We start from the raw sequence: 14,861 nt of genomic DNA, 5'->3' as shown, positions 1-14,861 counted from the left end.
GAGTGTTTGGGGATCATGCTTAGAGATCAATTTTCATAAAAGTCAAGATAGTGATTAGCTTTAAGAGAATGAAGGGGCAGTGACTGGGAGAGGGCATGAACAGGGCTTCTGGGACATGGTAATGTTAGACATCTTACAGGTGACAATTATATGCTTGTTGATTTGGAGATATATCATTAAGTACATTTTTGTTTTGCATACTTTTCTGAATTTATGTTAAATTGTTTCATTAGAGGGCTTCCCTGGTGGTGCAGTGGTTGAGAGTCCACCTGCCGATGCAGGGGACATGGGTTCGTGCCCCGGTCCGGGAAGATACCACATGCCGCGGAGCGGCTGGGCCCGTAAGCCATGGCCACTGAGCCTGCGCATCCGGAGCCTGTGCTCCGCAACAGGAGAGGCCCACGTAACGCAAAAAAAAAAATTGTTTCATTAGAAAAATCAAAGGATGGTATGATCAACTAATGTGCATATTACAGAATGCTGCTCCAAGGTTCAGGAAGATGAGGACTGATATGTGGAGGTTATTAATGACCTTGAAAAGAAACATTTTAGGGGAATATAGGTGGGGAGAAGCTCAAATAAAGTATGTTGAAGAGAGAATGGGAGGTGAAGAACAGAGGCATGAGTATAGACAACTGTTTGGAAAGACGTTGGTATGAAGGGGAGCAACTGGGTGATAGTTCAAAGGAAATGTAGGACGAAGAGAATATATTTTGTGTTTGTTTGCTTTGTAGATGGGAGCTAGTAAAGCACATATTTGGCTGAAAATAAACCAGTCACGAGGGATAAAAGATACAAGAACAAGAGGAGGTAAGTGTAAGAGTGAAATCCTTGAAAAAAGTGAGAAAGATTTGGAATATAAAGCACACAAATGCACACAGATGTGACCTTTGACACACACAGGATAAAAAAAAGAACCTATAATAGTTATAAATAGAACAATAAGAGAAGACATAAGAGGGAAAATAATTCTAATGTGGGAAAAGGAGGAATGGAAGCATGTAATCAGGGAAGGTAGAATGGGAGGGGACACTTGAACTAAGTTTGGCAGGCTGGAAACATTTCAATATGTAGAGGATAAGAAGGAAACATTTTAGGTAGGGATGATTGCATAAACCAAAGTCAATTCTTCAAAGAGAAATGGAATTGGGAAATAAGTTTATGAAGTAGCAAGTAGTGAGTGGTCTGCATGCTTATAGCCAATACTTGTGAACGTGACAGAAGAGTGAGAAGTGAGTCTGGAAATGTAGTTTTAAGTAAATTGTAGATGGCTTGGGAGATTGGTCTTAATCCTATGGGTATTAAGTAGATATTATAGTTTATTCAGCTGGAAAAAAACATATAATTTAGTCTTTCAGATTTTTTTTTTAAAGAAAGGAACTCTTTCCTAAATAGTAGAATAAAGCTTGGATTAGGGAATGAGAAAGAGCAGGGAGATTTGGGCCAGAAAGAGCCTTTTGAAAACTAACAACACCTGTAGATGATAATGACAGCAGAACTGTGATTCCCTCTATATTCCCTAGAACATTCCATTTTTGATGTTGTTTTTACCCAGATCAGAGGATTTAAAAGTATCATTTGATCTTAAAATAGAATTATTTTAGACTCTTTGGGAAATTAGGACATTCAAAAGCATCTGTGTATAGGGGGAATTTAGAAAGCCACAAACAAGCCCAGGGAAAATGCATGCTCAGGAAAGTCCTAAGAAGACCTGAAGCTTTCACTCAGGCTGATCTCTAGGCTCAGAGCAAGCCTAGCTGAATGGTGAAGACCAGCACAGCCAAACTGCAAAGACTTGGAGAGTTGGTTCTTCTATTTTGGGGGGCTTTTTGGTGTTTTTCTTGTTGTTGTTTGTTTCAGCTCCTGGCAAAGAAATCTGTCAAACATCAGCTGACTATGAGCTAATGAAACAGAGACCTCAAAGATCACACGTGACAAGGAATAGTTTCTACAGAAATAGTCTGGAAAACTCTTAAAACAAAAGGACTACTACAGCCTTCAACAATAAAAAAGACAACAAACCTTAAAAAAATGGGATATCTGATTTCCAGAGTTACCACAGTATAACACTTCAATGCTCAATTTTCAACAACAAAAAAAATCACCAGGCATACAAAGAAAGAGGAAAACATGGCTCACTCAATGAAATAGAATAAATTTACAGGAACCATGCTTATGAAACTATAGACATCAGACTTACTAGACCAAAACTTTAAAACAACTGTCTTAAATATGCTCAAAATGCTAAGAGAAAACATGGACAAAGAACTAAAGGAAGTCAGGAAAACAAATTATAAAAGGGAACCAAACTAATTCTGGAGATGAAAACAACTAAAACTAAAATGAAAAATTCACTGAAGAGATTTTAGGGAAGATATGGGCAGCAGAACAAAGAATCAGTAAATCTGAAGATAGGAAAATTGAAATTATTGAGTCTGAGAAGCAGACAGAAAAAAGAATGAAGAATTACCAAATGATCCAACAATTCCATTTCTGAGTATATACCCAAATGCCTTGAAAGTAGGGCCTCAAACAGATACTTGTGCATCAATGTTCATAGCAGCCTTATTCACAATAGCCAATAGGCTGAAACCCCCCCAAATCCATTAACAAATGAATGGATAAACAAAGTGTGGTATATATGTACAATGGAATATTATTCACCCTTAAAAAGAAATGAGGGGCTTCCCTGGTGGCGCAGTGGTTGAGAATCTGCCTGCCAATGCAGGGGACACGGGTTTGGGCCCTGGTCTGGGAGGATCCCACATGCCGCGGAGTGACTGGGCCCGTGAGCCACAACTACTGAGCCTGCACATCTGGAGCTTGTGCTCCGCAACAAGAGAGGCCACGACAGTGAGGGGCCCATGCACCGCGATGAAGAGTGGCCCCCACTCGCTGCAACTAGAGAAAGCCCTCACGCAGAAACGAAGACTCAACACAGCCAAAAATAAATAAATAAATAAAATTTTTAAAAAAAGGAATAAAATTATGATACATGTTACAACATGGATGAAACTTGAAAACTCTATGCTAAATGAGACAAGCCAGATTAAAGGAGAAATATTATTTGATTCCACTTATGTGAAGTACCTAGAATAGGCAAACTCAAAGACAGAAAGTAGAAGAGGTTACCAAGGGTTGCAAGGAGAAGCAAATGGGAGTTATTGTTTAATGGGTAGAGTTTTTGTTTGGGATAATGAAGAAGTTCTGGAAATGAATAGTGTTGATGTTGCACAACACTGTGAATGTACTTAGTGTAAATAAATTATACATTTAAATTTTTAAATGGTTAAAATAGCAAATTTTGTGTTATATATATTTACCACAATAAAAAAGTACCCAAAAAAGTAGATGCCTAAGAGAAAAGTACCCAAATACTCACCAGTTCTAGTTTCCATTTTTCAGCCTCACTAGCAGATGCAGCTTTGATAATATCTGCATTGCCATGGGAAAATGATCTCTTGGCAGCTTCATCCACCCTAGAATCTTCACCTGTTGTAATCCAAGAATTCTGTATATTTCCCTAAAATAAAATGTGAAAGTACTTGCATTCAACCTTTAACTTTAAATCAATATACATACTTTACAAATGGAATACTGATTATTATCTGTGATGAAAGGAATAAGAAAAAGAGCAGATGCTTCTAAATACAAATCAAGAATTATTTTACATTTTCAAGCTATTAGGGTCATATTCCAAACAAGTGTTACAAAGTCACATTCCTATAGGTACAGGCAATAATGTAAATGAGCAAAGAGGGCTAGATATCAGTATATTGTACAAATGAACTTATCTCTTACTTCTTTGAAGACAGATACTCTTGAAACACATAAACCTCTCTTGGTTTGTTTTTCATTTTCCACATTTCATAAAGGCATGACTAATAATAATACATATGATGTTTATGTTTACTATGTGCCAGACACTGTTTTATGTCTTCCACATATATTAACACATTAAGCATTACAACAATCCTATGAGAGAATTTTCACTGTTATCTCCATTTTATAGATGGGGAAACTGAGTCACACAGAGTAACTGCTAAAAGTCACAGAGGTAGAAAGCGGCTAATAGGTGGCAGAGCTAGGATCTGAATCCTGGCATTCTAGCTCCAAAGTCCTAAACCACTATGCTCTTCTGCCTTTTCAGAAAATTATTTCTCTTCAATAAGAAAAACAGTGCATGGTGATAAATAGAACTGACATGCAGCCTGAACATCAAGGACTCAGAAAGTAATGGTTGGGACCATGACAGAGCAACCAAAGGAAGTAGTCACTACTCAGTTTCAGTCAATTGCTACCATGTGGGAATACCAACTCACATTACCAAAATATCTTTTGATTTTTAAAAAGATGAGGCAGATATTTGGCTCTTCAACTGAAACAGTGTTAAATATTGAGTCAGTTTTTCAAACAAACAAAACATGCCTACAGACTGAATTTGGTGAACCCACTGTCAGCTTGCGAACTTTGGCATTCTTTCAACATTCAATGAAATAAGCAGCCCAAAGAACTGGGTGATTTATGTGTGAATCAAGAACTAAAATACTTATATTAATTTATTCAACAAGTAATTATTGAACTCCTGCTAAGGGCCAAGGGACACAGTAGTATTAATAAGAGAGGACATGTCCCCAAACACAGAAGTATACTGCAGTGTCATATGTTAGAATGTAGTAAACTGCATTCATCCAAAGTAGTATTCTGAGATTCTATTCCATATTCTTTGGGAAGTTCAGTTTAATGCAAACATCTGTGTAGTACCTACTATGTTCAGGCACTGTGCTAAAAGCTTGGGGAGGGGGGTAAAAATGAGCAAGACCAATATTATCCTCAAGGAGTTTACAGACTAATGAAGAAGAGAAACACCCAAGCAGATAATTTCAATTTAACAAGGCAAGTGCTAGGCCAGAGGTGTGCATGGGGGACTACACCAGAACAGAAGAGGGATACTAAGAGCAACTGGAGATTCAAGGAAAGTTTTCTGGAGAAGTTTTGACACTGGTATGATATCTGAAGGGTGAAAAAGAGTAAGCTAGATGGGAAGGGCATGCCAAGAAGAGAGAACATCATGAGAAAACTCACAGAGGCGTGAAACAGCATAGTGCCTGCCAGAGACCTGTAGGCAATTCAGCATTACTAAAGGTTGAAGCACAAGGCAATGAATGTCAGAAGATGAAGCTCTAACTGTTCACAACAGGCAAAATATGGAAACAACCTAAATGTCTATCGACAGATGAATGGATAAAGATGATGTTGTACATATATACAATGGAATACTACTCAGCCATAAAAAAGAATGAAATAATGCCATTTGCAGCAACATGGATGCAACTAGAGACTATCATACTAAGTAAAGTAAGTCAGAAAGAGAAAGACAAATACCATATGATATCACTTATATGTGGAATCTAAAATATGGCACAAGTGAACCTATCTACAAAACAGAAACAGACTCACAGACATAGAGAACAGACTTGTGGTTACCAAGGGGGAGGAGGGAGGGAGAGGGAGGGACTGGGACTCTGGGGTTGGTAGACGCAAATTATTACATTTAGAATAGATAAATAACAAGGTCCTAATGTATAGCACAGGGAACTATATTCAATATCCTGTGATAAACCATAATGAAAAAGAATATAAAAAAAGAATGTCTGTATGTGTATAACTGAGTCACTTTGTGTACAGCAGAGTTTGGCACAGCACTGTAAATCAACTATACTTCAATAAAAAAATTAAAAAACAAAAAAAGGAAGAAGGTAGAGAGTTAAATAAGGGTCTGAAAGGTAAAGCGTGCAATGTTAATAAGCTTGAGCTTGATTCTGTAGGTAGGGAAAAAATCACCCAAGATGTGATTGCATTCAAAATAGTCTTGCAGAGCAATGAAGGAGGGTGGTACTAATTTCCTATGGAGAAATTGGAGACAGTATGTAGACTATAGATCACTGACTTCTGATATAAAATATTGTTATTCTTTGGAAAGAAGTGCTAATCTAATTGACACTTTGTTCTTTCACAGATAGCTTTTAAAAAACTCGAATGATATTTGACCAAGATTTCAAAAATCAAATTACATTTACATCCCTGAAGATCACTGAAAACCTTTGATTTCTTAACTGAGGGGAGGGGTTGGAATGGACGGGGATGAGAAGAGACATGGAAAGAAATGGCTCAGAAATTTTCTACTTTAAAAAAAATCTCCTAGATCTTTGATTGACCACACATGCCAAATTTTCTAATAAAAAGCATATTTTAATATAATTTTTTGAACTCTCAAGAAAAGCCCCTTAAGAAGGAAAAATGATGAAAAATGAAGATGGAAATGAAATACTCTTTGAATGGTTTTAGTTTTTTAGAAATAATCTGCTTCCTTCTTCAACTGCTAGGTCATAAACTAGGCTAAAAGCTCAAAGTCATGTAGGCTGCCATCCAAGTCCCAGTCCATGGCAAACGAAGATGGTTTGGTTCAATATTGACAAGCTATTCCTAATCTAGGCAGAAAGGCAGTGTAATTCGAGGCCAGGTAGATGGATTTGTGGAGTCAGATAGTCCTTTGTTTGAGTCCCAGCTTTGTGACATTAGACCAGTTGCTTTGGTTACTTAACTGCTGTGTACCTTAATTTAATCACCTGAAAATAGATATAACAACACCTGCCTTGTGTGGCTATCATAAAATGGAAATAATATAATGTAAAGAAAGTACTTGATACAGTACCTGGCATATCACAGCCATGTAGTCATCAATAAATACTAATTATTACTATATAACTATCTCAATTGTTTTTCCAAAGAAAGCATTAAGAAACTTTGAAAATATATATTCAAATCTGCCAACAGCTTTGGCAAGATTTACCATCAACATGGTAATAGGCTCATTAAAAAGAGTGCAGAAAAAAAAGAAGATAATATCTCTTGATCTGTTTATATTCAAGATATTCTAAATAGTTTCATTTACCTCAAAACTCTCAATACAACACCATGCATAGGTTGCTGAAATGCCTCAATTCACCTACACAAGTAAAAAGTGGGGGCAACAATTCTGTAACAACAAAATAACACAGAAGACTAACATTAAAATAGATATCAAGGTCACCTGACACATCTGCAACAACCGTTTCAATATTAGCACTATGTTTTAGCTCATGTGAATGTTTAAACAAAAACCTCTCTACAACTTTATCCTTTCTATAATCTGTATATCTGTAGTTTTCTTTAGCAAGTTTCCTTTGTTCACATGGCAAAGCATGTGAGCATTTACCATCATTTCCTTCCCCTTTTGCATTACTTCTCTTGCCCTCTGATTCACTTGTCTGCCTAATTTCCTTTCTTATTTCACTTCCCCATCTTCCACTTCTTTCCATTGTATAAATATTGAAGACTATGAATAACTGAGTCACTGTTCGCTGCATATTTGGAGGAAAAGCAAAAGAATATACTTATTTTAAAAATGAACTTACTTCTAAGTACTTTCTATAAGGCTATATCATTTTCAAATTGACACCAAAATAATAAGAAACTAAGATGAAATTTTTAACTACTAATATTACTAATATAATAATATAAGCTGTGATTAACTACATCCCATAGCAAAAGAGTAAAAAACATTTTTAAGGCAAAAGTATCTCTGATAATTCATAAAAAGATATTAAGCTTAAACTTTATTTAAATATCATCATAAAAATTTTATGTCACAGAATTATAGAGATCATCTAATTCTCTGTTCCTCAAAATGTGCTCCACTGATACTAGACTCACTTTGGCAGCTTGCTAATAATTCATATTTTTAACTCAAAGACTTAGCCCAGACCAACTGAATCAGACTCTCAGGGAATGAAGCCCAGGATCTGCACTGTCAGCAAATATCCCAAGTGACTGTCATTCACATTAAAGATTAAGAACTGCTAATATTGGTGAATTTCTCAAAAGCCAATAAATAAACAGAGGACTCATGAGGTTTCATGCTTGAAAGTCCCATAAAATTACTTGTTCAACACCCAGCTTGTTAGGGACAATGGGAAGATTAACATTTTGAATCTTGGACCCTCAGGTCAGTGTTCTTCCTGCTACACCATGCTAACTAGACTTATTGGAATGGAAAGTTCAAAGAAAATTTAGAGAAATACAACAGAAATCTAAGCTACAGTTCTGAACAGTTGCTGGATTTAACCAAGTCCTTCCTATATTACATACTCCCTGCTTTTAGACCTGCTCTTTCCATATGGAAAAAACATAAATGGTATGCTCAGAAAGGAAACTGGAGTGGATATTAGGTATCACTACATCATTTCATTTGAGGATTCATTCCACCAATAAATTAAAACAGTGAATTTTAATTTTTGAGGCCCCAAGTGAATACCAGCATAGCACTTCTGCCGAACTGCCAGAAAAAAAAACTATGCAGTTAAGAAGGCAGGGGGAAAGGGTAGGAGGCAATATTCAAACTATGTGTTTTAGTTTAATCGTTTAAATAAATGCTCACAGATGCATCCAGAAGTGTTTGTTCCCTCATTGTTTCCTCTTGCCTTTGAGATTTCAGCTCTTGTTGGAGCCTTTCATTTTCAAGCACAATTACTTGTACCCTATTTTTCATTCCAGAGAGTTCCTCCTATAAAAACCAGAAACAAAAACCAAATACATTAAGCATTTTTTTCTTTTATTTTAAGAAATGCCACTTGTGGACTGCATACATTAAGCAATTTTAAGTAGTGCTTTTTTTTGTTGATTACTAGATGATCCAATATGATATAAAGCATGGAAGACTGATGCTGTCTACCCCTTTTCAGAAATATTATAATTACATCTAGACAAGGAAAGAAACTCAAGCATTAGTTAACAAAGAGAAGGCTAGGGGAAGATAGTAGAGGACCTGCTAATGGCCATATCACAGGACTGTGTGGTTTCTGACAATTTTTTTCAGGCTTACAGAAATGCTTTAATTAAAAGGTTTATCTAAAAGACTTTTAAGAATGAGGTAGACTGCTGAAAAATAAGGTAAGATTATTATTCTTGATCAAATGCCAATAACTTGTTGAAAATTGACAGAGGACTACATAGATAATAGAGGACACTGAGATAGAAAGGCAAGGAAAGTTACAATGAATATCTATGAACTGCTAGCCAGATGGAAGGAAATTATGAGTGAAATTGTTTGGTGGAGAGCTCTTAAAGAGTGTTTCCTTGCCCGTGCAGGGCATAATATAAAGAATTACCAGTATATAGCAATTAGAAAAGCTATTAAGTTACATCTCACCCTAAAAAAATGTGAAAAATATTGATATATTGATGGTACAATACTTAATCTTCATTACCAATATAATTGTGCAATCATTTTTTATTATACTGGTTGTGCAAAAAACTATTGTACAATATATGAAAATTCCATTCAATTATTTTTTTCAGAAAAAAAGTCAAAGCTGTAATTGAAAATTGTAATTAAACAAACATTGCATACTTCCAGTTGTTGGTCTGACATATAAGCAGCTTGGAAGACATCACTCCCATCTTCACAATAAGAAAAAAAGCTGAACAAACTGAAAAATCAACGACTCTTCTTAGATCCATCAGAGAATTAAGGTCACAGGGAAAACTATTATCCCTCAAAATGGAAAGACAGACAGGCACTCCTGAGAACCACAATCTACCAGAGCAGAAACTTCTGGGGGAACCAGTGCCAGGGTAGAAAAATATATCAGTAAAGTAATTGATGAAATGCTGGAAGCTTAGTGTAGACCAGTTTGAGTTAAAAACTCCAGGAGGACCCAGTCTCTGGGGGGAAGGTGTCTCCTACACTCTTATATGACAGTACCAGGTTCTTACAGCAAAGACTAGAGAAAATCCCTCTCCTGCTTCCTTCAGTAGGAGAAGAAAAGTAACCAAAAAGCATTCTGTTCTTTTTAACCAGGCCTGCCTCAAGAGAAACTATCTTACCAGAGCCTAAAAACCATTTTTTTTTTTCAGAACCTAAGTGACCTGGGGGAAGGGAAATAAACCAACTCCAGCTTCCTAGCCTTGCCATCTCACTTAAGGGGAGGGGGAGACTGAGAAACACTTGTGAAGGACATAGCCAAGGGGCACAGGGTCACTAAAAGACTGAGACCTAATCATAGGACTACAAAATGCTCCCCATACTCCCATACCCTACCACCACATCAAAAGGGCTCTTATATCATAACAAGGGAATACACTAAAATAACTGCACATCTCAGAATGTATTTAAGAAGAATTCTCAAGGGAAGCCCAAAGACAACAGCAGAGACAAAAACCAGGACACTAGAGGAAATTTTAGCCTCTAACACCTATACTAACAGCAAACAGTAAACACAGTCTAACTCCTACAACAAACAAAAAACCTCACACTAAATGCATATTTCCCTCAGTTCCTTTTACTCAGTACATCATGTCCAACATTCAACAAAAAATTAGAAGGCTTAAAAGACTTAAAACACAGATGCAAGAGGCTAAGCAAGCATAGAACCAGTCTTGGATACAGCAGAGATGTTGGAATTACCAGATGGAGAGTTTAAAATAATTATGATTAACATGCTAAAGGGTCAAATGGAAAAAGTTGTCTACATGCAAGAACAGATGGGTAATGGAAACTAAGAAAAAAATCAAAATGCTGGAAATCAAAAACACTGTAGTAGAAATGAAGATTGCCTTTGATGGGCTCATTAATAGACTGGACACAACCTTTCTTTTTTTCCCCCTATTTTTTTGGTCATGCCACATGGCATGAAGGATCTTAGTTCCCCAACCAGGGATCGAACTTGCACCCCCTGCAGTGGAAGCACGGAGTCTTAATCACTGGACCACCAGGGAAGTCCCTAGACTGGACACAACCAAGGAAAGAATCAGTGAGCTTGAAGAACTGTCAACAGAAACTTCTCAAACTGAAATGAAAAGAAGAAAAAGAATGAAAAAGACAGAAGAGAATATCCAAGAATTGTGGAACAATAAAAAAGGAAAAGAAATATGTGAAGCAATAATTACTGAGAATTTCCCAAAATTAATTATAAGCACCAAACCACAGATCCAAGAAGCTCAGAGAACACTGAGCAAGATAAAACTAAAAAATCCACACCCAGGAACAGCATATTCAAACTGCAGAAAATCAAAGACAAAGAGAAATTCTTTAAAGAAGTCAGAGAAAAAAATACCCTTACCTATCAAGAAGCAATGATGAGAATTATATCAGCTACTCTTCAGAAACTATGCAAGCATGGATAGAGTGCAATGGAATATTTAAAGTTTTGAAAGATAAAAACCCCACCAACCTAGAATTCTGTATTCAGTGATACCAACCTTCAAAAGTGAGGGAAAAATAAAGACTTTCTCAGATAACCAAAAATTAGGAAATTTGTCTCTGGTAGACCTGCCTTGCAAGAAATGTTACAAGAAGTTCTTCAGAAAGTAGGAAATTTATTTAGGTTATAAACTCAGATCTACATAAGGAAAGAAAGAGCATTTGAGAAGGCATATATGGAGATAAAGTAAAATATTTTATTTTTCTTAATGTTAATTGATCTAACAGGTAACAGTTTGTTCCGTATCATATTAGCAATAGTGTATGTAGTGATCATAGCTTATGGATAATTGAAATGAATGACAGCAGTGCATAAGGGTCAGGAGGGAGGAACTGGGAACCCTGTTATAAGGAACTTTCCCAACCCCTGAAGTGCTCATTGAAAGTAGACTTAGAGTAGTGGTAAATGTAACTGCAAACTCAAGGACAACCACTTAAAAAAGTTAAAAAAAAAAAAAAAAGAAGTTCAACTGATATGCTAAGAGAGGAGAAAAATGCAATCATATAACATGGTCACTCAAAACCAGAGATGGCAGAAAAAAACAAGTGGAGGACAAAAAAAAGAAAGAAAGAACAAGGGCAATGAATAGAAAACAGTAACAAATATGGTAGGTATGATAGATATCCAACTATATCAATAATCACATTAAACATCCATGATCTGACTATACCAATGAAAGACAGACTGTCAGAAAAAATAAGACCCAAATACATGTTGTCTACAAGATGCCTGCTTTAAATCTAAAGACACAGATACTTTAAAAGTAAAGGGATGGAGAAAGACATACTACGCTAACATAAATCAAAAGAAAGTTTGAGTAGCTGTATTAATTTGAGACAAAGCAGACTTCATACTAAGGAAAAAAATATCAGGGATAATAAAGAGGCATGACATATTGATAAACAGGTCAATTTTCCAAGAAGTCATAATAATCCTAATGTGTGTGTGCCTAACAACAGACCATCAAAATACATAAGGCAAAAACTGATAGAACTGTAAGGAGAAACAGATGTATCTACTATTTCAGTTGGAGATTTCAATATCCCTCTATCAGTAATTGACAGATCTGGCAGACTCGCAAAATATCAGTATGGACATAGTTGAACTGAACGGCACCATTAATCAACTGGATCCAACTGACATTTATATACTACTTCATCCAACAACAACAAAATACACATTTTTCTCAAGCTAACACAGAACGTTCACCAAGACATACCATATTCTGTGGCCTAAAACCATATGTTAACAAATTAAAAAGAATAGAAATCACACAAAGTATGTTATCAGACCATAATGGAATTAAACTAGAAATCAATGACAGAAAGACAGCTGGAACACTCCTAATATATGTGGTGGTTAAACAACACTCTTCTAAATATATATGGGTCAAGAACAAAATCTCAAGAAATAAACTGAAAATATATATATATATTTTTTGCGGTACGCGGGCCTCTCACTGTTGTGGCCTCTCCCATTGCGGAGCACAGGCTCCGGAGGCGCAGGCTCAGCGGCCATGGTTCACGGGCCTAGCCGCTCCGTGGCATGTGGTATCTTCCAGGACCGAGGCACAAACCCGTGTCCCCTGCATCGGCAGGCAGACTCTCAACCACTGCGCCACCAGAGAAGCCCTGAAAATATTTTGAACTTAACAAAAATGAAAATACAAATCGAAATTTGTGAGATGCAACTAAATTAGGGAAAAATATTAGAAAAGAATAAAGATTTCAAATCAATACTCTCAGGAAACTAAAACGAACAAACAAACAACAACAAAAAAACCCAAATTAAATCCACAGTAAGCAGAAGAAAAGATAAAAAAAATTAGGGTAGAAATAAATGAAATTAAAAACAGGAAATCAACAGAGAAAAGCAACAAAGCCAAAAGCTTGGTCATTGAAATGATCAGTGAAATTGATTAGACTCTAGCCAGGCTAACTAAGAAAAAAAGAGAGAAGACATAGATTACTAATATCAGAAACGATACCACTACAGATCCTATGGACATTAAAAGGATAATAAAGGAATATTATGAACAACTGTATATCCATAATTTGATAACCTGGAGAAAATGAACCAACCCCTTGAAAGACACAATCTACCAAAACTCACAAAAGGAGAAACAGTTAATCTGAATAGGACTACATCTATTAAAGAAATTGAATAAATAATTAATAATCTTTCAAAACAGAAAGCACCAGGCCCAACATTGGTTCACTGGTGAATTCTGTTAAACATTTAAGGAACAAATGAGACCAATTCTGTAAAATATCTTCTATAAAATACCAGAGGAAATACTTCCTAACTTATTCTATGAAGTCAGCATTACCCTACTACCCAAACCGGGTGAAGACACTATAGTAAAGAAAAACTACAGACCAAAATATCTCATGAATACAGATGCAAAAATCCTCATCAAAATATTAGTGAATCAAATCCCACAATGTACAAAAAGAATTATACAACAGGACCAAATAGAATTTAATCTACCTATGCAAGTCTGGCTCAATATTTCAAAATCAAATAACATAATTCAACAAGCTAGAAAAAAAATCATAGAATCATATCAATAGATGCAAAAACAGCAAGTAACAAAATCCAGGAGCCATTCAACGTAAAAACCTCAGTGAACTAGGCATAAAGGGAATACATCTTCAGTTTAATAAAGAACATCTACAAATAACCCATAGCTAACATTGTACTTCACGGTGAGACAATAGATGGCTTCCTACTAAGATCAAGAATAAGACAGTAAGGTAGATAGCTAGTGGGAAGTAGCCGCATGGCACAGGGATATCGGCTCGGTGCTTTGTAACCGCCTGTAGGGGTGGGATAGGGAGGGTGGGAGGGCGGGAGACGCAAGAGGGAAGAGATATGGGAACATATGTATATGTATAACTGATTCAGTTTGTTATAAAGCAGAAACTAACACACCATTGTAAAGCAATTATACCCCAATAAAGATGTTTAAAAAAAAAAAGAATAAGACAATGATGTCACCTCTCATCATTCCTATTCAACATCATATTAGAAGTCCTAGCTGATACAATAAGGCAAGAAGAGAAAATAGAAGCTAAACAAGAAGAAATTTTTTAAAAAGACAGCTGTATTTTTCACAGATGACATTACTGTCTATGAAGAAAATCTCAAAGAATCAAAAAAAACTGCTAAAATAAGTGATTATAGCAAGGTTGCAGATTACAACGTTAATATACAAAAGTCAATTGTTTTCTTACATATTAGTAATGAGTAATTGGTATTTGAAATTAAAATCACAATACCATTTACATTAACACGAAAAAAATGAAATATTCAGGTATAAACTGCACAAAATATGTATAAGATCTATAAGAATAAAACTGCAAAACTCTGATGAAGACATCAAGGAATATCTAAATAAATGGAGAGATATTCCATGTACATGGACAGGAAGATTCAATATTGTCAAAATATCACCTCCTCCTAACTTGATAGATTTCAATACAATCTCAATCAAAATTCCAGAATGTTACTTTGTAGATATTTACAGATTGATTTTAGAATTTATATAAAGAGGCA

At 35.8% G+C, this 14,861-nt stretch overlaps 1 protein-coding gene across 12 annotated transcripts in view; it reads right to left on the bottom strand.

The window, feature by feature from the left end:
• Window positions 1-14,861, bottom strand: part of SDCCAG8 (SHH signaling and ciliogenesis regulator SDCCAG8) — a 265,774-nt gene that overhangs the window by 223,233 nt on the left and 27,680 nt on the right. For all 12 annotated transcript variants that reach the window (XR_010941422.1, XR_010941421.1, XM_067729496.1 and 9 more), the window contains 2 exons: window positions 8,480-8,605; window positions 3,383-3,523 (listed from right to left, as the gene is read on the bottom strand). Coding sequence is in view for 10 of the 12 variants with exons in the window: in XM_067729496.1 (XP_067585597.1) it covers window positions 3,383-3,523; window positions 8,480-8,605 (267 nt within the window). In the remaining 2 variants the exon portion in view is untranslated. The remainder of the gene's footprint in view (window positions 1-3,382; window positions 3,524-8,479; window positions 8,606-14,861) is intronic.

This window comes from Pseudorca crassidens, chromosome 2 (genome assembly GCF_039906515.1).
Source record: "Pseudorca crassidens isolate mPseCra1 chromosome 2, mPseCra1.hap1, whole genome shotgun sequence".
Lineage (NCBI taxonomy): Eukaryota > Metazoa > Chordata > Mammalia > Artiodactyla > Delphinidae > Pseudorca > Pseudorca crassidens.
Note: the sequence above shows the minus strand (reverse complement) of the source record. Positions and strands in the feature narration are given on the sequence as shown.